At 37.9% G+C, this 24,671-nt stretch overlaps 1 protein-coding gene across 2 annotated transcripts in view; it reads right to left on the reverse strand.

Moving 5' to 3' along the window:
* jbug (filamin-type immunoglobulin domains fbug) overlaps nt 1-24,671 on the reverse strand; it is a 1,114,928-nt gene that overhangs the window by 607,293 nt on the left and 482,964 nt on the right. For both annotated transcript variants that reach the window (XM_090381438.1, XM_090381439.1), the window contains exon 23: nt 21,540-21,686. In XM_090381438.1, the coding sequence (XP_090237564.1) occupies nt 21,540-21,686 (147 nt within the window). The remainder of the gene's footprint in view (nt 1-21,539; nt 21,687-24,671) is intronic.

Raw genomic sequence — 24,671 nt, forward strand, 5'->3', positions numbered from 1 at the left:
CCACTGCTGGTATCATTCCCTCGCTCCTTGTATAATTCTCTATAGTAGTCTTCTGCTATTTGAATTATGCCTTCTCTGCTGTTTATAAGTACACCATCGCTATTCTTCAGTTTCAGTATCATTTGTCTCTCTGTATTACTGCTCGTGGCTCCTGATTTAAATCCTTTGTTTTCCCTTAATGCTTGTTCTACTTTTCTTGTGTTAAATCTTCTTATGTCCTCTCTGAGTCTCTTTCTAATGGCTTTGCATAACTCAGTATACTCAATTTTCTCCCTGTCAGTGTTTTTCTTGCTCTTCATTTGTCGTCTTTGGTTCATCATGACAAGTGTTTCTTGACTAATTTTTTCTTCTTTGGATTTCTGTTTCCCTATAGGTTTCTTGGGCTTTATCACTTTCAGAAAGTTGTAATATTCCTTGTCGATATCTTGGTCCTGAGCAGTCTGCAAAAGCTCAAACTTGTTCTTAAGTTCCAGTACATACTGCTTTTTCTCCTCCTCTGTTATTTCAAAGACCTTTGTATTATTTACTCGAGTCAGTTTTTTTCCTTTCCTTTCCTACATCTATATCATGTGTACATCTTACCATTCTGTGATCACTTCCAGCATTTACCTTATTCAGGACGGTAACATCATTCACAATATATCTTCTGTTAGTGAGGATGAAGTCGATTTCATTAGTTGTTAATCCATTTGGACTCTTCCATGTCCACTTTCTGTTCACCCTTTTCTTGAAAAAAGTGTTCATTACTGACATTCCTTGAGATTCTGCAAATTCCACAAGTCTTTCACCTCTTTTATTTCTTTCACCAATTCCAAAATTTCCTATAGTTCCTCTTTCTGCACTGTTTTGTCTTTTTCCAACCTTAGCATTGAAGTCCCCCATAATAATAGTGTAGTGGGTTTTCTGCTCATCTAGAAGACTCTCAATTTCGGTGTACATTTCTTCAACCTCTTCATCATCATGGCTCGATGTTGGTGCATAAATCATTATAATCTTTAGCTTGTACCTCTTAGAAATCTTGAGTATTAGTCTTGACACCCTTGGTGATGTACTTTTGAATTCCAAAATGTTGTTTTTAAAATCTTTATGGACCAGAAACCCAACTCCACCTTCACTCCTTTCACTGTTTCCATTGGTGTACAGCAGATTTCCACTTGATAAACTTATAAGTGATTCATTTCTTCTTCTTGTTTCAGCCAAACCGATGATATTCCAATTCACATTTTCTAATTCCTTTTCCAGCTCTAATATAATCAAGTTTTATTCATCATAAAATTCATACAACTCCTCGTCACTGTCAAAACTCCCATCCATTAGCTTGTCCTCATCTGTGTCTGAAGACGAATCACTGTCTTCATATATTGCCTCTTCCTCAGTTCCATCTATGGCATTTGAAATGCCATACTTCTTAAATGACTTGACAACGATCTCAATCTTGATATTATTCCAGGATCTTTTCATCCAGGTACAAACTTCTCCTATAGTTGGTTTCTTCACTCTTCCTAATGGTGTCAAATTGTCCCGAAGACTTCATCCATTGGCTCCATTCGTCCCTCATGGCAGCTTTGAAGGGTTTGTTAATGTTAACATCAAGAGGTTGGAGCTGGGATATCAAGCCTCCAGATATGATGACAAGATTTGTTTTTGCTCTGCAGCAATCTTCTTTGTATTTTTTGTTGTGTGCCCTGAACTGATCAAGCACCAATAGAGCAGGTTTGCATAAAAGCCCACCTGGTCTCCTGCTCCAAACTTTCTCAAACCAGATCTTCATCCCATCCTGATCCATCCAACCCTTGTCATAAACGTGGACAATCACTCCTCGAGGAATGTCTTCTTTTGGCATTGTTTTGTGTTTGAAAATCAGCACAGGAGGCAGCTTGGGTCCGTAGGCACAACAAGCTAGAACAACTTTATAATGGCTCTTTTCATGTCCACTTGTCTTCACAGTTACAGTTTCACCCCCTTTTTATCAACAGTTCTGTTGATAAAAAGGGGGTGAAAAATCTTTTCTTCAATCAAATTGAAGGGGGACTTTGTCCATATTTGCAATCTGTCCCAACTCAAACTGATGTGTCTTCTGACATTGAATGACAAAATGATGAAATTCAAGGACCTTCTGCTCATAGCTTTTTCAGGCATCTTTTGGGCAAGTCTGGTGCATGTACGCATGCTTAGTCCAGTCCGTTTCATGAACCTGAAGCACAAATTGTGTCCTCCTTTGAAATCAGTAACTTCTTTTTCATCAGCAATTCTTCTTGCCTCATGCTGAACCATCTTTTTGGACACAGGAATTCCAATTGCCCTTTGCTCCTCAATCCACATCTTCAATTCCCTCTCTAAATCAGGCCATTTTGCTGACTTGCCTCTAATGGCCTTCTTCTGCCGTGGTGTTTTCAGTAGGGTTTCTTCTTCCCGTAGACAGTCTCGGATTGTTTTCTCAGTTGGAGGAGGACCAAACTTACGTTCAGCAGCACGATTTCCATTCATTTTTGCAAACTGGATCACTTTTAACTTGAATTCAGCACTGTACAAAAATCTTTTCTGAGCCATTTCTGGGCAGAACGTGGCAAAACATAACCTAATATACTAACAAGTGCGAAACAATGAGCGCAAAGGCAACAAGCACGAAAAGGCGGGAAATGCAAGTAAAAAAAAAATCTACAACCACTGTATAACTGCACCCAGTTTTTAGACCCCAAATTTTTCGAAAAAAGGTGCGTCTTATGCATGTGGAAATACAGTAAGTGTAACATCTGATTATGTGATTTAATCCTTTCATTCAAACTATTTAGAGAGATAAAGTTGCAAAAAACTTCTTGCAAGCAGTATTACTAAAAAATATTCTCAAATTATAAATAATTAACAAAGATATCCATTTATGCAGTGCTGCCATAAACTGTGTTTCGAGGAATATATATATATATATTTTTTTTTAATTTATGACAACTACTATAAAAGAAATAAAAAAATTTATTTCTACAGAATAAAAAGTTCAGAGATTTTATTTACTAACATAAAAGATTTGCCAAAAAAATTTCTGGGATGAGATTGGAGTGAGATCTTGAATCTGGCTGTACTAAGAAGTTCTTAGATGGGGTTTAACTTCAAAATACTGAAATCGAGCACTACACAATTCTGCTAGTGTTCATACATCATTTTATGTTCAAAGCATTTCTAGAAGCCACCACATGAAATCCCATGCAGTACAATCCTCAAAGAATTTATAAGTATTGCTGCTTTCTTGAAGTTGGTAAGCCAGTCCACTAAGCACAGAAAGAAATAAAATTCACACGGTTCCAAATCAGGAGAGTACGTATTTAGGGAAACACCATGGTACCATGTTAGGGAAGTTGGATAAAACTGTAAATTGGTGAGCACCTCCTTGTACCTCTCCTCCTTGACTACTTTTTTTATCAGTATTTTAATTTCTCCCCCTTGTCAGGTTTAAGTTATCTAGGCTGACTCTAAAGCACAGTACAATAATTTCTGTATGTTAATATTTTTGTGTTTATGTTTTAATGTTCCTGTTAATAAAACAATGTGTCATATTCGGTAAACAATAAATAAATGTCATACTCATTTTACTCATACATCATACTCATTTTTATAAAAGAATAAAAACTATATTCTTTTCTCAAAATATAAAGACACATTCAAGGATCATGTGACTTCAAATAAAAGTATATTTAAACAAAGAAACCAATTTCTGGCATCTTATTCGGGTGGTGATGTGACCCAAATTCTCTAATCCTGGTAGACAGAGAGAGAGACTGTATATATGGGATACCAAGTACACAGTGGTGGACAAAAATGGGATGTGTTAGGGTAACTAGGAATAGGAGCATGTATACCAATGCTAGGAGTTTAGTAAATAAATTTGATGAATTGGGATAGCAGAGACGTGGTGTCACACAGATATAAGGAATACTGAACTGGAATTTGGGGAGTACAATGTGTACAGAAAGGATAGTCAGGATAGAAAGGGAGGAGCAGGTGTTATGCTGTTAATTAAGAAAAACATAAAATCAAAAGAAGTGCATCCAATTGATATAGATGAACAGTGAACTGTTGAGTGAGTTTGGTGTGGCATAAGCATTGGGGAGATCAAAATTGAGAGTAGGAGTGTGTTATACACCTAATGACTCTAATGAGTACAATGAACAATTGTACAGAGAAATAGAGTGGGCTAGTAAATCGGAATGTCTTATAATGGGGGATTTTAACTTCTCAGATATTGACTGAAACTTGTGGGTTGGTCACTCACACACTAGTCAGACTTTTGTGGATTTATTGGATGACTGTTTTCTGCAGCAGCATGTTCGAGAGGCAACCAGAGAAAGTAATACTCTTGATCTGGTTATCAGCAGTGATCATTTGTGTATTAAGAATTTGCAGATAAAGAACCACTAGGTGGCGGTGATCTAGGTGGCAGTGATACTGATGTGGGATTTACTTAAAGATTTAATTACCATCAGGGGTAAAGGAAAGGGTTTCTGCTTCCGTAAGGGTGAGTACAGTGGTCTCCGACAGTTTTTAAATTCTGTACAATGGGATCAACTGACGATGATGTTACCAACAGTAAATTCTAAGTGGGAAGCATTCAAGGAATTAATCGTGGAAACTACTAAAAGTTTCATAGCTATTAAGAAATATTGTTCAAGGTTTAGGCCAAAATGGTTATCTAATGAACTAATGAGACTCGTAACACAGAAGAAAAATGCATGGGATGCATATAAATTATCAAGCGACAGAAGCCTATGGCAGATATAAGCTAGTCTGTAATCAGGTCACAAAAGAGGTTAGGCAGGCGAAGGCAGATTATGAGAAATCCTTGGAAAAAGATGCTAAGAAAAACAGCAAGGATTTCTTTACTTATATAAACTCTAAAAGGAAAGGGATGAATCTGATTGGTCCACTTGACATCGATGGTTCGACTGTTGATGATCCTGCTCACATAGCAAACAAACTGAATGAGTATTTTGCATCTACATTCGCACATGAGGAATTATTAAGGTTTGAAAATGGAAGAAGGTTATCAAATTATAGGATACTTAATGTTTTGTAATAACTGAGAGCAAAGTGGAGGAGAAATTGTTGAAGTTAAACATAAGAAAAGCACCTGGGGTGGATTGGATCTATCCAGTTATATTAAAGGAGAAAGGAGACGGCAAAGCAACTAAGCAAACCCTTAGCCAAAATTATGAGAGCATCATTGGACTCAGGGAAGGTCCCCACAGACTGGATATGTGCAAATGTATCCCCAATTCACAAAGGGGGATCGAAGGGTGACACGAGTAATTACAGACCAGTTAGTTTAACTTCTGTTCCGGGTAAAATAATGGAGTCACTGGTTAAAGATGCATTGCAGGATCACCTAGACAAGACTGCAGCAATAATTCAGACACAGCATGGGTTTGTTAAGGGAAAGTCTTGTTTGACAAATTTGATTGGTTATTATGATGTGGTTACTAAGGAACTGGATGCAGAAAATAATTTTGATATCATATATTTGGATTTCAGGAAAGCTTTTGACACTGTTGCGCATGGAAGACTATTGTATAAATTGGAGGACAATGGTATTAAGGGTAAGTTGCTACAATGGATAAAAGGGTGGTTAAGTGGGAGAAGACAGAGGGTGGTAATCAATGGGTGCCGCTCTTCGTGGACTAATGTTATTAGTGGAGTCCCACAGGGTTCGGTGTTAGGTCCACTGTTCTTTTGTATATTTATCAATGATATTGATGAAGCTATATCAGGCTTAATGTCAAAGTTTGCAGTGATACAAAGGTTGGCAGGGTTGTTAATGACAGTAATGGCAGTGTGCTACTGCAACAGGATCTAGATAATTTGGGCAAATGGGCTAAGAAGTGGCAACTGAAGTTTAACCTTGACAAATGCTAAGTACTGCATATGGGTAGAAGTAATCCCACAGAAACATACCAACTGTGTGGTACTACACTTAAGGTGGTATAAAATGAAAAAGACCTTGGAGTAATTGTGCAGTCAGATATGAAGTTTTCTGAGCAATGCAGACAGGCTGCCAGGGCAGGTCATCGGGTTTTGTCAATAATATATAGGAATTTTGCTAGCAGGGAGGAGGTGATTGTCCCTCTGTATAAGGCAATGGTCAGGCCATGCCTTGAGTACTGCGTACAGGTCTGGAGGCCTCATTTTAGGAAGGATGTAGATTTACTTGAGCGTGTACAGAGAGGGACAACAAGATTGGTGAGGGGAATGAAGGAATCCTCTTACAAAAAGATGCTTAAGTTCTGCAAATTGCAGTGGCTGGAGACTAGGCACCTGTGCGGTGATCTGATTGAAGTGTATAAGGCCTTGAAAGGGTTTGAGCACACTGGATTCTGATGGGATCCTTCCACTTGTTCAGATAACGAACCTAAGGGGGCATAAATTCAAATTAAGAAAAGACAGATGTAGAATAGATGTGCGGAAATTTGCCTTTAGCCAGCTGGTGGTTAATTGCTGGAACAAACTTCCATCTGTCGTGGAAGTTGATAGGTTGAATAAATTTAAGGAGGAACTGGACAGGCATTTGGAGGGAATGGTGTGATTTTTTTTTTTTTTTTGGCTGATGCTGCATAAGCTCATACACTTGCTTTCTTGCATCACATGCCACTACTACTACTACTACTATCACTTGTGAATTATGTAAATAATGTGTTTTGAACTGCACTATGGGTTGCAGAAATGTTTGAAATGCATTTGTACGATGGGATATATTTCTCTCTGAATGAAATCTAATAAAAAGACTCCACCTGATATATTACCTAATTTCCATAAATATCTTCCCAAAGGGTAAAATGCATCGTTAATGGAAACATGAGAAATCATGCAAATGTCAATCATGACAACCAAACATACATTTTATTACCTTTATGTGTACAAACTGAAATGACAAGTTAATGTAATAGTAATATGTACAGTAAAATTAATTCCTCAATAGTTTGATGTTTTTCCTTGAACTGCAATTACAGCCTTGCAACTATCTGGCATAGATTTAATCGACTTCTGGATATATGGTTGCCCAATTTTGTCATACCACGCCATTACAATGCTTTCCTGCATCTGAATCTTATTTGTTCGCTTCTTCTGATCAATTTTCAATGACATTATGTACCAGCAATTTTCAATAGGGTTCAAATCTGCACTGTTGCCGAGCCAGTCCAACACTATAATGCCAGCATTTCTGAGGTATGACTGCACCTTAAGGGAGGAAAAACGAGGAAAAAAAATTGATGTAAATAATGTTTTAAGCCTAGTGAGACAAGAAGACAAACCCATCATTAAATTTAAATAGCATAAAATTTACCAATTTTTGCTGTGGGGCAAAGTGCTCAGTCCTGTTGAAAAATGTAGTTTTGGACGTCTGTGGGGTGACTCCTAATAACAGCATTCAGGCACTCCTACAAAATAGCAGTATAGGTTTCTGCATCCCCAGTTCCGTTAATAAACTTAATTCGCCCCACCCCTTTGCTTATATGAAATGCATCCACAAACCATCTGAGTGGCAGGGAACTTTACAGTCGGTGTTATGCAGTCAGGATGGTATGCCTCCAATTTTCGTCTTCTGACATATCATTTCCTATCTGAGCCATGCAGGTTGAATTTCAATTCGTCAGAAGAGATGACGGTGTCCCATTGCTCATTTGTCCATGAAACATGCATTTTAGCCCAAGCAAGTCGCTTCTTCCTCATTTGTTGGGTCAACAAAGGCTTCTTCCTGGGCCAATAGGCAGGCAGACCACAATCTAAAAGCCATCTTTGGATAGTTTGTGCACTTGTTTCAACACCAGAGGCCATCTCGAAGTCCAGTTTTAGATCAGGAGCACTGGCATGGTGATTACAAAGGCATAGCCATTTCGAATATCGATCTTGGGAAGGTGTAGTAACGCTCTTGCGGTCTGATCGAGGTCTTCTCTTCTCTTCAAATCACCGTTTAATGCTTTAATTTCAGTACCCGGGATACTGTTGACTGGTGGCAGCCTAATTTATCAGCGAGAGCACATACAGAAAGCCCTTACTGGGACAGAGCAACAGCTACACTTTTTTTCATATAAAAAACATTTTTACCAGCGTTATTTGGAAAAAAGCGTTAAGTTACCTAGAAATCATCACGAAACCCGTTGCACATGTGTTGAACTTATTGCTGCAGTAACCCAAAAAAGTACAATGCACGAGCTCAAGAAAACTCAATTGTACACAACAAGTGCAGTGACGCACTATGTTATACCATTATATCAGCATAATGATTAAGATGCAAGTGACCGTGCCAAAATCTACAGCCCAGCGTTCGTAGGAATATTGGGAAAGAAAAAAAGGGAAGTTGGACAAAAATGTGAATCCAGGTGAAATTCAAAAAGACTGTTTCATTATGCCTGGGAGTTCTCAAACTGCACCCAAAAAAACTCAAGCTAAAATAATGAAGGAATATCGTGAACGGAAGAAAAGGAAATTAGAAATTTAAACTATTCCGAATAATAATGAAATTCAACCACAGAGTTCTACTATGTTTGATACTTGTCAACCACAGAGTTCTACTATGTGTGATACTTGTCAACCACAGAGTTCTACTATGCGTGATACTTGTCAACCACAGAGTTCTACTATGCCTGATACTTGTCAACCACTGAGATCTACTATGCCTGATACTTATCAGGAATCTAAAACTCCAGCATAATGAATGAAGGAATATCGTTCATGAAAAAAAAAAAGCAAAATTAGAAATGGCTAATAATGATATTCCTGATTACATCGCTATAGTGTCTACATGAGCTGACAGTGAGTTCGAAAAACTAGTGTACAAAAACCCATTTGGATTTAGTTGTAATGTTTGTTATCATTTATGGTTTCAATTAGATTTGAAACCATTTCCAACAACTTCATATTAATTACTTCAAAATGAATTTCATTTACAAGAAGTGAGTACTTTCATGACATATAATCCATGTCATACTTCATTAAAAGAGGGATGGACACCAACTATGGCCAGTTCAAATGGATTTCATATATCTGAAACTCATTTGCCTCCTCTGGACGTTCTAACTGAGCATTTGATATCACCACAATTACCTCTATGCAAATTCGTCATTTGCATTATGAACTTGGAGAATGGGATAATTGGACGAGTAATAAATGTACCACTTAACGTAAATAAGATGGTTCATTAATTACCTAGAGAATTAGATAACAATTATGCCATTAATGTACACATATAACACAGGCTCATAATAAATCATCACATCTACAAGGAGGTGTGCAAAAGAAAATAGTGAAAATATGGTTACAGTATTTGATAAATTCACCTATGTATGAATTCTACGGTATAAAAGTGAGTGACGATTTCTTGGGGACAAATGATGATAGTGAACAGGAACATTCAAATCAAACTGTGGAACCTGTCAACAATGATGATGAACTATTGTTAATTCAAAAACAAACATTATTATGGTCTTTGAGATTGTTCCTGAAGATAAATATTTATGTATAACACCGGGTCAGAAATCATCTCCAACAAATTTCATATTTGATATATATACATGTAGACATGTATAGTATTTTATGTAGGACGGCACCTGAACGAAAGTTCAACTCCGTCTTTGTACACTGTGATGGTTACAGAGCACTGTAACAGGCCAGAAATGTGTGTAACGTTATGTTCGTGCAGTGTGTGTGTGTGTGTGTGTTGTTGTGTTTTTTAGTTGTTTCTGGCCGTTTGGCACCAGGCAGGCAATCACCTGGAAAGCCTGCCCAGTGTCCATCTACACCAGGTGGAGGTAGGCCACAACTGCACAGGAACCATGGCCAACCTCAACAGTCACGCACTGAATGTCCAAAGAAGGTTTGGAGCCATTCAAAAGACCCCATGCCAGCAAGCCGGCAACAGCACACACGGACGGACACACGCACGGACACACGCACGTGCACGCACGCACGCACGCACACACACACACACACACGCACACACACACACACACACACACACAGGAGACAGGACAGCAGAAGACGAAGAAATAAGGATGAGAATAGCATAAAGTAAAAAAAATAATAATAAAAAAAAAAAAATATATATATATATATATATATATAAAAAATAAAAAAAATAAATAAATAAAAAATATATAAAAAAATATATGTATAAAATAAAAAATAAAAAAAATAAAAAAAGTAAAATAAAATCTTTATCCATTTCTTGCCCACATCTTTATGCAGTGCTGTCCAAAGTGGTCCACAAACAGAAAGGGTGTATTGTCAAGCAGAAGTAGTAATGTCATTCAATCATGATCGGCAGGAACAAGTTCTGATATAATTCTGAATTTTGTTAAACTGGAGTAGTGTCAGAAGACTTGTCGATGACGGTATCACTGAGCAGAGGTTTAGTTGAATAGAGTCTTGATAAAGGATGACTCAGAGAAGTGCAGCATCTGTTAAAATCTTTGCGTGTTCTTGAAAGCCACAGCAATTTTGTATATGATGTCATCAGGACGACGAGGCAGCGCACAGTTGTATTATGATTTATGATGTGTTTTCAGTTTCATTTCTTGAATTAACATTGAGGTTGAGAGACTTCCTGCGATTAAAAGCAGCATTGCAGAAGGTTTTAAAGGGCCTGGAAATTTTAGACAGAAATGAGTATCTTCTTACCTCCTGGACACAAGTTTGGTACTGTTGCCTTAAGAGCCGATCTTAGATCCTCGTAGATGGAGCATTCAAAAAGTACGTGAGGAGAGTCTTCCAGTAGCCCACATCGACAGGAGACTATATTGGAAAGTCTGAATTGGTAGAGTTTTGCGTTAAGTGAACCATCACCAGTTAGTATGTAGGAGGTGAACAGTGAGGGTGAAAACCATTTTCTGGTGGATGATGAGAGTAGTGCAGTTACGTCGGGAATGAAATTTTTGGTCATAGCACCTTTTTCAGAAGAATTCCATCTATTCTGCCAGGTGTTCACTAACAAATTCCAGCATCTGGTTCGCTCAGTTTTGGGATCAGCCTGAGGGTTAACAATGATTCCCTGAAATTCCGTAGAAATGCCTTTGCGGATGTAAAAGCAAAGCCCTCTAAACACAACATGCAAGTCAAGTGGTATGCTGCCTGCAAGAGTCTGTAAAGCTGGAGTTGATACTGTTCGGCAAACATGAAGTAGGCTAAGGAGAAAACAACGTTGAATAGTGGATAACTTGGTTTGTACTGTTTTGAGTGCAGTACGTCTAAACCAAAGGCTGGCAGCATAGGTTGTAATTGGGATTATGGCAGCATTGTAAAATAGATGTAGGGTTTTAGTGTTCAGTCCCCAGTCTTGTCTGGTAATTTGGAGCAGCATTGTGGTAAAACTCTTAACTTTGAGGGACAGATGTTGAATACGCTCGGTATAGGAAAAGCGGTCGTCGATGATGACTCCTAAAAATTTGGTGCTTCGGACAAGTGGAAGTGATTTCTTGTCAAGTTTTACAACTGGTGGTCTGCGATTGTCTAATTTGTGTTTAAAAATCATGATCTTCGATTTTGTAGGGGATAATTTTAATTTGTTCTTAGAGGACCAGGACGATAGTTCAAAGAGTACTTTATTGGCACAGAGTTCTAATTCAGATCTTGAGTTTCCATTCACTAAAATGATAATGTCATCTGCATACGCAAGTTGTTGCACATTTTGAAATTCAGTCGTCCTAAGCAGCCAATCATCGAGAACTAGGTTCCAAATCAAGGGACCCAAAATTGATCCTTGGGGGCAACCATGGGGACAGATCTGTTAATCTTCGTGCTTTTAGTGATGACGGTGACGGTGCGATCAGCAAAGTAGTTTGTAACAAGTTTATAAAGTTGAAGAGAGCAGTGATTGGAACGGAGTCTACTGAGGGCACTCTCCCACCATAAAGTATCAAAAGCGCCCTCAAAATCAATAAAGATTGCCATAACATACTTGGAAGTGGAGCAGTCAATGAGGTGGTGGAGTTCTAATAAGGCGTCTTCGCATCCAAGCCCTTGCCTAAATCCGTTTTGAAGAGAGGATGTGGAGCTTGTGGCTCCCTGCAGTGTGGTTATTTTTTTGGCGATTAATCTCTCTAACACTTTTCCCAGATGAGAGAGCAAGGCTATGGGGCGGTAGGATCTGGCATTATCTAGTGGCTTACCAGGTTTATGTAAAATCTTAAGAATGGCGTGTTTCCGTGGTTTGGGAAACGTTCCAGTATTTAAGCAGTCGTTGAATAATTTAAGCAGAACTTTGGGCCTTAGGTCATAAAAGTGTTTGATAAATATATTGTCAATCAGGTCATCGGCAGGACATTTGTTTGACTGAATTTTATTCAAGATTGAAATAAGTTCTTCTGCAGTGAATGGACTTGTTTCTTCTAAAGGAAGGTATTTTTGGTTTAAATCTCGAATAGATAGATGGTGTGAAGTGTCAATAGTGAGATCATCATTAGGCAGCAGTTGGTCCAAGATGGCATTTATGGAGTCTGTTAGTGTAATAGTTTCCATACTGTTGGAGGTAATTGAGTTAAAAATGTCACCCAAGATCATTTTATTTTTAGCAATTTTATAGATGATGCCCCAAGGATTATTATTCCCAGATGTATGGACAAAATTGTGCCAGGATTGCAATTTGCTTTCATAAATTAAATCAATTTTACGTATTTTCTTTTGAGAGCTTTGTATTCTTCATTTAATCTGTTGACTTCTTCTTGAGGCCAAGTACGCCGTTTGCGCTGAAAATTTCTTCTGGCTTTATGTACAAGTTTCCGAGTAGAGGAAAGTTTGTTATTCCACCAAGGTGTGCAGTTAATTTTTAGTTTCTTTTTATGCGTAGATTTCTGAATTGCAGTGATGATAATGTTTTGAATCTGCAGTGCTAGTTGTTCGGTGGTAAGAGAATTAAAATTTTCTAGGTTGTCTTCAGGCAAGTGAGAGAGAACGGAACGACTAAAACGTTCCCATTTTATGTTTCTAAGAGAGTAACGTATGAGATTACGAAGAGGTTGTTGAAGAGGAAGAGTTGATCCCAGCAGGAAGACGATAGAGCGATGGTCACTTGTTGTTAGGTCAGTTTCGACGTGCCAGTCAGTAATATAAGGAGCAAAACGGGCTGTGGCCAGAGAGATGTCTATATTTGATTCACCCAGGGAATTAGAAAACGTACATGGCTGGTTTGGTTGATTCAACAGTAATCCCCGTGCATCTGTGAAGGAACTATGCCACAATGCAGACTTGGAGTTTGAGTCGAGTAAAATTAACAGAGGAATAGGGCCTAATAAACTGAATACGGAATCGATATAGTGTAAATGAGGAATCAAGTCAGATGATGGGGGGCAATACATTGAGATAACATAAGTCGAGTGATTAGGACTCAAGACTTGAATGCAAATAGTATGCTGTGATGTTAAACAGGACAAGAGTAAAACGTCAACATTTTCATTAAATATTACGATGGCTACCTTAGGATCTGTATGAGTCAGTTGTAAAATCCGATAAGAGCAAGGATATCCGACAATTCGTCCTTTTCTATGATATGGTTCTTGAAGAATGAGAATGTCAATGAGTTCCTCCTCAGATACACGACGTAGCTCATCTGCCACGGTGCGTGAATGGTGAGCATTGGCTTGCAGAAATTTCAAGTTTACAGTCGAAATATATTTGATATACATGCAGAAGAACTTTCTTTTCCGGTTATATATTTGGGACATGCAGGAAAATTTTGTGGACTAATAACATTAGTCTACGAAGAGCAGCGCCCATTGATTACCACCCTCTGTCTTCTTCCACTCAACCATCTTTTTATCCATTGTAGCACCTTACTCTTAATACCATTCTGCTCCAATTTGTACAGTAGTCTTCCATGCACATCAGTGTAAAAAGCTTTCCTGAAATTTAAGTATATGATATCAAAATTTTTTTTTGCATCCAGTCCCTTTGTAACCACATCATATCCAATCAAATTTGTCAGACAAGACTTACCCTTAACAAACCCATCCTGTGTCTGAATTATTGCACCAGTCTTGTCTAGATGATCCTGAAATGCATAACAGTGGCTCCATTATTTTACACGGAACAGAAGTTAAACTAACTGGCCTGTAATTACCAGTGTCACCCTTCGATCCCCCCCCTTTGTGAATTGGGGATAAATTTACACATCTTCAGTCTGTGGGGACCTCTCCTGAGTCCAAGGATGTTCTCATATTAGGGCTAAGGGTTTGCTTCCTTCCTTCGCTGCCTCTTTTGATATAAGTGGTTAGATTCCATCCACCCCAAGTGCCTTTTTTTATGTTTAACTTGAACAATGTCTGCTCCACTTTGCTCTCAGTTATTACAAAACCATTAAGCACCCTGCTACAATTTGATAGCCTTCTGGCATTTTCAATCCTTAATAACTCCTCATGTCTGAATGTAGATGCAAAATACTCATTCAGTTTGTTTGCTATTTGAGCAGGATCATCAACAGTCGAACCATCAATATCAAGTGGACCAATCAGATTCATCCCCTTCCTTTTAGAGTTTATATAAGTAAAGAAATCCTTGCTGTTTTTCTTTTTTAGCATTAGCATTTAGCATTAGTAGAGGCATTTGATGCAAGAAAGCAAGCTTATGCAGCATCAGCCAAAAAACAAAAAAAAAATAAATAAATAAAAAATAACCACTTCCACTTCACCCCTCTGTTCGTTCGAAATACCTGTCCAGCTGAGCCTTAAACTTATTTAGGCTATCAACCTCCATGACAAGGAATGGAAGTCTGTTCCACCAACCAACCACCCACCGGCCAAAGGCAAATTTCCGCACGTCTATCCTACATCTGTCTTTCCTCAATCCGAATCTATGCCCTCTCAGGTGATTATTCAGAGCAAGAGGGAGAATCCCATCAGCACTGAGCACGCTCAAACCATTCAAGGCTTTTTACACCTCTATCAGATCACCTCGCCGGTGCCTAGTCTCCAGACACTGCAACTTGCAAAACTCAAGCCCTTCCCCGCAAGAGCACCCCCCCCCGCTCCACCCACCAATCCCGCCGCCCCTCCCCGCACCCGCCCCAGCAGCTCCACATCCCTCCCGAAAGCATCCTTTCCTTTGCCAAAGATTTCTTTAGCATCCTTTGCCAAAGATTTCTTGTAATCTGCCTTTGCCTGCCTAACCTCCTTTGTGACTTGATTTCAGTCTAGCTTATATCTACCATAGGCATCTCTGTCGCCTGATAACTTATATGCATCCTATGCATTTTTCTTCTCTGCCACGAGTCTCATTAGTTCGTTTGACAACCATTTAGGCCTAGGATGTATACTTGAATACTTCTTTATAGTATGAAATCTTTAGTAGCTTCCACGATTAATTCCTTGAATGCTTCCCACTTAGAATTTGCTGTTGGTAACATCAACAGTTAAACCCACTGTACAGAATTTAAAAACTGTCTGAGATCACCGTAGTCACCTTTACGGAAGCAAAAACCCTTTCCTTTACCCATGATGGTAATTATATCTTTAAGTAAATCCCACATCAGTACACTGTGATCACTGCCATCTAGTGGTTCCTTTATCTGCAATCTCTTAATACACGAATGATCACTGCTGATAACCAGATCAAGAGTATTACCCTCTCTGGTTGCCTCTCGAACATGCTGCCGCAGAAAACAATCATCCAATAAATCCACAAAAGTCTTACTAGTGTGCGAGTGACTCACAAGTTCCAGTCAATATCTAGGAAGTTAAGACATTCTGATTTACTAGCCCACTCTATTTCTCTGTACAATTTTTCATTATACTCATTCGAGTTATTAGGCCTATAACACACTCGTACTCTTATTTTTGCTTTCGCAGAGCCTGTGTTACACCAAACTGACCTAACTGTGCACTATCCATCTATATCAGCAGGATGCACTCTTTTGATTTTATATTTTTCTTAATTAAGAGCATAAACCCCCTCCTCCCTTCCTATTCTCTCTATCCTTTTTGTACACGTGTACTCCCCAAATTCCAATTCTGCAATCCTAATATCTGTGTTACACCACATCTCTGATATCCCAACAATATCCACCTTTGATGTCTTGACCAACACTTCATATTCATCATATTTATTTGCTATACTTCTAGCATTGGTATACATGCAAGTTTACATGCATGTATTCTTATTCTTAGTTACCCTAAACATCCCATATACCCACCTGTTTCACAATGTCTGTCATCAATCCCTGAAACCCCCTCGCTCCAGGCCGCTGCTTATTCTAATAGAAGTAGTGCAAGAATCACCTTCACCTCTGTCTGCGGCTACTTTTAACCTTTTAGTCTGTGAATCCACCCATGCTAGCAGTTTTCCGCCCCATGTAACACTGCCTCGATAGCATCAGCAAATATTCTTATGAACCATCAAGACAGAAATGGATGTATACTGCAGCCACAGCATGGATCTGTTAAAGGATGGTCTATTATGCAGTAACAAAGGAACTGGATGAAAAAATAATAATTTTGATATAATATAATTTGAATTTCATGAATGCTTTTGATACTGTCACACATAAGATATTGCTATGCAAATTGGAGCAGAGTGGCATTAAGGGCAAAATCAGTGCTATTCATAATAAAGGGAGGCTAGAATGGGAAAAGACAGAGTGGTTAATAGACAGAGGGTGCTGCTTTTCTTGGAGTAATGTAAGTAGCAGAGTCCTGCAGATTCAGTGCTGAGGGATTGTTGTTTTCTACATAATGATATTGTGAAGACTCATCAGTCTTAATTTCTAAATTTTCAGACAATATGAAGATTGCAGGGGGCATTTAACGACAAATCAGAGTAAGTTGCTCAACAAAATCTAAAAATATTAGGCAGAATGAGCTGAGAAGCAGCAAATGAAGTATAAATTGACAAATATAAACTTCATATTGCATATAGGTAGCAGAAAAATTAGGCTGATCGTCAAATATAAGATATTGCATATAGGTAGCAGTAGTTCCAGAATAACAAACCAACTATGATACCATACTTGGGGTAGTGCAGAATGAAAGAAGACTTGGAGGATTGGGCAGGGAGTGTTGTGCAATCACACATGAAGTTCTCCAAGCAGTAAAGATGGACTGCTAAGACAGCTTGTGTGGATTTCTCAGTGACACAGGAACTTTACCAGCAGAGATAGGAAGGTAGTAGTGGCATGTGATGCAAGAAAGTAAGTGTATGAACTTATGCAGCATCAGCCAAAAAAAAAAAAAAAAAAAAAAAAATCACACCACTTCCTCCAAATGCCTGTCCAGTTCCTCCTTAAATTTATTTAACCTATCAACTTCCACAACGACAGATGGAAGTTTGTTCCAGCAATTAATCACCCGCTGGCTAAAGTCAAATTTCCGCACATCTATTCTACATCTGTCTTTTCTTAATTTGAATTTATGCCCCCTTAGGTTCGTAATATGAACTAGTGGAAGGATCCCATCAGAATTCAGCGTGCTCAACCCATTCAAGGCATTTTACACCTCAATCAGATCACCACGCAGGTGGCTAGTCTCCAGCCACTGCAATTTTCAGAACTTAAGCCTCCAAGAGGATCCCTTCATTCCCCTCACCAATCTTGTTGCCCTTCTCTGTACACGCTGAAGCAAATCTACATCCTTCCTAAAATGAGGTGATTAATCTATTGTATAAGACAGTGGTTAGGCTGCATCTTGAGTACTACATACATGTCTGGAAGCTTTTAGGAAGTGTATGGATCTCTTGGATTGTTGTTTTTAATATTTATTAATGATATTGGTGAAGGTATATTGTGCTTAATGTTGAAGTCTGAAGACAATACTAAGGTTAGCAGGGAGGATAATGACAGTAATAAAATAAGCTACTATAATAAGATATAGAAAAATTAGGCTGATCGTTGAAGAAATGGCAGTTGAAATTTAACATTTACAAATGGTACTCCATATGGGTAGCAGTAATTCTGGACTAACATACTACCAACTATGTGGTACTACATTCAGCATGGTGTAAAATGAAAAACACCTTTGAGTGTGTAGTCATAAATGAAGTTCTCTGAGAAATGCAAGCAGGCTGCCAGGACATGGGGTTTTATCAACGACATATGAGAGCTTTCCTAGTGAAGGTGATTATCCTTTGGTAAAAAGTCATGGTTAGGCTGCATTTTAAGTACTGTATACAGGCCTGGATACCTAATTTTAGGAAGGGTGTAGATCTACTGGAATACATGCAGAGAAGTGCAATGAGATTGATGAAGGGAAAAAACAGGGTGATCTTACCAAGAAAGGATTCATTTCTGCAATATGTAGCATATACAAACTCGATCAATGAGATCTGAGTGAGGTGTTTAAGGCTTTGAATGGATTGATGGCATTATTCCTCTAGCTCACACTTAACAAATTAGGGAGCATAAGTTAAAATTAACGAAGATTGATTGTTGGAACAAATTTTCATGTAATGTTGCGAAAGTGGGGAGTTAACCAAATTCAAGGAATATGTAGACAAATTCCTGGAGAGGATAAATGGGGCAGGGGTGGATGTTTCTTTTTTTTTTTTTATGCACTATATTGCTTTATTGCATCATTTAGCACTAGTACCAAATACTAACTTAGGCAGAACTGTGAATAATGGTATTTGCTGCTAAGTTGAGCATAAGCCCAAGTCATACACTGAGCACTCAGCCGCAGTCCTCAGTGAGATAACAATAACTCCCATGATAAAATATCAATTACAGCAACACGTAAAAAAATTTATTTTATTTAAACTGTGAAATATCCCCCCTACATTCATACAGTATTGTATTTTAATTTTCCCAGACATTGGAAAGTTATGCAACTGCAGTTTAACATATGTATGTGCCTTATGTTTCTTATTACAAAAGTGTACAACAGGCTGACAGAATAAAAGCAATTTGACAATAAAAACAAATTAGTTTGATAAGTGTGACTAAAATAGTTTAAAATTAAATCAGTGTGACTGCAATTATTTTTAAAAAATCAAGAAGAGAAAGGATCAAGACTCTCACTGAACAATAGTATACTACTACTAAATAAGTAAAGTACTGGGGATGCAAAACTATTCCAATTATCAGCACAAATATAAATGAAATAAATTTTCTTAATTTTAATTTAAAAACCAATTTTAAAATTTTAATTAAAAAATTAATCTCTCTTCATACTGGGGAATTGAAACAGCTCTGCATTCTTTAATTTATACTTTGTTATTTATACTTTGCTTTTTAAACAGTCTGCCCTGTCTTGCCAGTTCATTCCTGGTCTGTTCTTAACTTTGCACAGTATAAATCTGCCTCTAATGCAAATTGAACACATTAACACCTAATCAGTTAAACAAAATGTAATTTCATTAGCTAATGTTAACACATACTTCCAAGGAGATGGGGGCACAATGGCTGGGTTAGTTTTTTTATTATTTCAATTTGTAGTACATAAGCAATAGTTGTTGTGGTTTGAATAATGGTGCAATTTGTGAGATTTTTCTTTGTTTCGTTTCAGCACCCAATAGAAGGTGACACTCCACTAAATTTATTTGACTGTCATTTAACTAGCCAAACTGATATTACTATTATTATTGTTGCTCTTATATTATTTCTCCCTGACTGGGAGTTCCATCTCACGACGGGTGTTGCTACAAAGTAAACAGGGTTGTTGTTATGTCTAGTTTTATTGTTGGTTGAGGAACACTCAGACTACTCTACAGGTGTTCAGGGCTGCGACTTTCTGGGGTTTCTTGTAGGTGTTTGTTGGGAGCCATACTGCTGTTAGGCTGTTATGTAGGGTCTTTGGCACCATATTCGTGGCTGACTGATGTTGTTTTTTTTTTTAGGAGCATTAGCAACTAAGGCCATATTTCTCCGGGATATGCAGTGATTCCCTGACCTTTCCGTATCCTCCATATTTGGTGGTGATGGGCTTGAATCCCAGTCTAATCAAGAAGCGTGTACTACGCACTGTTGCTCCATCCCACCTGGCTACAGAGGCACCAATAGTAGCTGACGGGATGATCGTGAATAGTCTTTACTTGTTGCATATGCCATATTTCTTTGTCTTAGGTTTGTTATTATTATTATCATTGCTCTTTATATATTTCTCCCTGATTGGGGGTTTGACCTCGTGACGGGTATTGCTACCAAGCACATGGGGTGGTTGTTGTTATGTCTGGTGTTACTGTTGGTCGAGGAACTCTCTGACTATTCTACAGGTGTTCAGGACTGCGACTTTCTGGAGTTTCTTGTAGTTGTTTGTTGGGAGCCATACTGCTGTTAGGCTGTTATGTAGGGTCTTTGGCACCATATTCGTAGCTGACAGATGTTGTTGTTGTTGTTTTTTTTTTTTTTTTTTGTAGGAGCATTAGCAACTAAGGCCATATTGCTCCGGGATATGCAGTGGTCATTCCCTGACCTTTCCGCATCCTCCATATTTGATGGTGATGGGCTCGGATCCCGGTCTAATCAAGAAGCGTGTGCTACCCACTGATGCTCCATCCCACCTGGCTACGGAGGTGCCAATAGTAGCTGATGGGATGATCGTGAATGGTCTTTACTTGTTGCATATGCCATATCTCTTTGTCTTAGGTTTGTTATTATTATTATCATTGCTCTTTATATTATTTCTCCCTGATTGGGGGTTCGACCTCGTGACACATGGTGTGGTTGTTGTTATGTCTGGTGTTACTGTTGGTCGAGGAACTCTCTGACTATCCTACAGGTGTTCAGGATTGTGAATTTCTGGAGTTCCTTGTAGGTGTTCGCTGGGAGACCTATTGCTGCTAGGCTGTTATGTAGAGTCGTTGGCAACATAACTGTGGTTGACACGATGATCGGGATGGTCTTTACTTGTTGCATATGCCACATCTCTTTCATCTCCTGTCTTAGGTTCATGTACTTCCCGATTTTTTCCCCATGGATTTTCTGCAGGTTGCCAGCATTGGGTACCGCTATGTCAATCAGATTGGTAGCCATTTCCTTCTTGTCTACTAAGGTTATATCTGGTCTGTTGTGCAGGATTGTTTTATCCGTTATTTATTATGGCGCAGTCCCAGTACAGCTTGTGGGCAGTTTGGGTCTCTAATAATGCCCAGGGTTCATACTTTTAGTAAGGTACACTTTCTTCGATCAACTGGTATTTCCTTGATAGCTACTGATGTATTATTCTGGCTACCTGGTCATTTCTATGTAGTTGTGGACTATGTAGTTATGTGTATGTAGTGTCATAACCACTGGGCCATAGTGCAACTTTATTTTTATTTATTTTTTTTTTCTCCAGGTTGGGGGTTCCACTTCGTGAGGGATATTGCTATCAAATAGATGGGGTGGTTATAATTATTATTATTATAAATCTGTGTGACATTCATCTCTACAGCACTTTCATTATCAATTTCCACTTCCCACTTGACCTTTTCTTTTTATTCTTGACTTTTGCTTATTTTTAATAATAATCTTTGGCTTTCAACTTTGCTTGGGGAATTCTGTATTACATAAATTATATATATGCATATGTATATAAACATAAATCATATAGCTCAGAGGTTAATATGTAGATGGCATTTAGGGAAAACCAAAAAAAACCACAAACCTTCTAATTTCACAGTGACATCCTGTTCTCTGCCACTGACATTTTGAATCATGAAAGAGGAACTTTTCCCTACAGCAGCTGCAACCAAGGATGATCCCAATACTGATATTTTACCCGAGTCCACAACAAAAACTTTGAAAGGGCTACCTAATATAAAAATTAAAAAAAAAAATTAAAGACAAGCATAACAATAAGCACTTTAAGAAAAGCAAGTAGAAATAGAGGAAACCTTATTAATATGAAACTACAAGTAACAAAAACTTTGGCCTTTGTATTACCATTATCAACCTCCTCCACTCTGCTGCACATTACATATAACAGATATATTCTATCTAATGAACCAATAATTAGATAGTATGAACCAGAACTGTAATGCTCAATATGTTCTATGCTGATTTCAAAATTTCTATAATAATAAGAAAGTTTATCTCAATATATTAAGTAGAACACTTCCGTATGATACTCTCCAGAAATTAAAACAAAAAAATCGAAACACTTACACTAGAGTAACAAATAATTTTAAAAATAATTAAAAATCAATTTAACAAAATTAAAAATCAATTTAATGCAATTAAAAATAAGAAAATTAATTAAAAGAAATAAACAAAAAAAATTGAAAAATGATTTTTCTTCCTGAAGCTGATAACGCTTTTCGACCGTATGTCGTGATCACAGGAATGAAAATTACCAAATAGGGGTGAATATGAAACTTAAATAGGGATTATTTGTCTTTGAGCATGTGCACAAAAAGCCCACGAATCAGAGATGAGATATGGCCGACGAACATTAACAGAATTTTCGTGTAATTTAATTTCTACAGTTTCTGCAAATAATAGTCGCGTATAATTACGTTGGACACTAAGTGTTTTGGCCTCGTTAAATAAAAAAAGTATGTTTTTCGTTTAGGGCAAGAAAGCCTAATTCTGACGCTGCTGAACTAGAAGCACGAACTGAGGCCGCATGTTGATTAACACGAATATTCAAAGGAAAACGCGTTGAACCCTGGTAAGACGAGTCGCAATCATGACAAGAAATGTTGTATACCGGGTCATTAATTTGTGTTGCGAACGAGGACTTAGCGATTTTACAGTATAGTGTGTAATTTCCGTATTGGCAGGGCCACAATTTTAAATTCGGTATTTTTAAAGAATCTGTTAAGCTGTTTGAGCCACGGTTCAACATATGGGTCAGAAATAAAGTATTTTTTGATATTACTATTGTTGGTTGGTGTAGTATTTTGTTGATTGATTGATTGATTTGGTAGTTGTTGGCGCATCGGCATCTGTGGCCATATTGCACCTCCCAAGGTTTTTGCAGTACTTTGATCCAAGCCCGAGGCGGGAATCGAACCCGCGACCTTTGGGTTGCCGGGCAGGTACTTTACCCACTCGGCTAGCCCGGTCGGCCGTAGTATTTTGTACCCTATCCTTAGCTTGTACCCTAATTCGGTTTATTGTAGCAGGGGGATAACCCCTGTTTAAGAATCTGTTGGTTAATTCTCATCGGTACACCTGACATAAGTCTAGAACAATATCACTCGTTTCATATAAAAGCCTAGTACTGCAACATTTACAACTACTCTGAATTCCATCCATTTAGATTTTACATTTGGTCCTATTGAGTAGAATTGAACTCTGTGTGAGAAAACTTAAACACATTAAAACAAGGCAAATACCATTCCCTTTGCTCTAAATAAATAGTAAATCCCATCACTACACCGTGATCATGACACTAGTTCTTTTATCTGCATATTCTTAATGCATGAAGAGTCACTAACAAAAACACTGGTCAAAATCAATTTCCTCCCTGAAATTATTTCAACAGATTCTTTTAATGGAACTATGTTAAAAACTCGGATATGTGCTTAAAAATTTCTCATCGCCCTCAGTTTTCAGATACAGTCTGTCCTCGTATAGCACGATAGTTGCGTTCCTAGAAACCCTCGTGCAATGCAAAATCGTTCAAAATAAACAACAGGCCCTATGGGAAAAATAGGGTTAGGTGCCGACCACCCAAGACTGAACACACATTTGGAACCAAAACATTACCAAACACAATAAATAATCGGGTAATTTTAATCGTTATAAAATACTTACGTATTTTATAACGATTAAAATACGTAATAAAAATAATATTATATTATAATAAAGTATTTTTAATACTAAAAAATTTATTATATTAAATAAAATAGTCGTAATAAAATACGTATTTTATAATACGTAAGTATAAATTATAATACGTAAGTCGTAATACAATATTGCTAATGCTTTTGCTTCTATCGAAAGCAAACTTGCTTTTTGTTTGATTTTCTATCCAAAGAGATGACAGCCGTTCCATCTCTTCCAATTCTTGTGTCTTAATCTAATGGATTTTAATTACACTTTGAGTTGTTCCTGCTATGAAAGTTGTTTTTATTTTTGCTCCATTCTTTATAATTCTCGGCGTTGCGTCATTTAGGTCTGTAGCACGTGCAATATCACATGGTCTTTCATTTCGCTCAAAGCGTTTCACAATTTCGTATTTTTCTCTATCGACAGAAGAGGACTGGCCATAAGCCTTACGGGGAAAACCACGGTGGGCCGGAGGCCGGTGTGATTTTGGCCATAAACCGTACTATGAGGCCACTATAAATTTTCCCGGGTAAGAATTTTTGACTCAGTCTGCCTCTGTTTATCGATATTGCTTCTGTTTTTTTTTTTTTTCCTCTCTGAATCTGCAGTGTCTTAGCCAGGACGCTTCCTTTTCACACCTTTTAAGTATTTTACTCATTTTTAGGGAATAAAGCACAATTACAAAATGAGGTGGCACGCTTGATACACATAAACAAAGCTGCGCGCGTGTAGCAACTGAATAAATAACACCGTAAAGGCCGAGATACACTATTAATTAACACCTCACATTTTACTAAAGCACATTTCTGGAGGTTACTACCATAAAACAATAAAAACAATTTCCAGTTGTGTTTCTGCTAGTGGAATCTGTTATAAACTGGTAGTAAACTCCATCTAATTGCATTTGCGATTATACCGATAGCTGGAATTGTGTTGGTTTTTACGTTATTATGGTGAAATGTGTTTCCCCTTCACTGATATAAAACACATAAATACATTTTCACACTCTTCTTCATTGCTA

Source organism: Mastigoproctus giganteus, chromosome 9 (assembly GCF_048544385.1).
Source record: "Mastigoproctus giganteus isolate SK-2022 chromosome 9, ASM4854438v1, whole genome shotgun sequence".
In the NCBI taxonomy this organism is placed as follows: Eukaryota; Metazoa; Arthropoda; class Arachnida; order Uropygi; family Thelyphonidae; genus Mastigoproctus; species Mastigoproctus giganteus.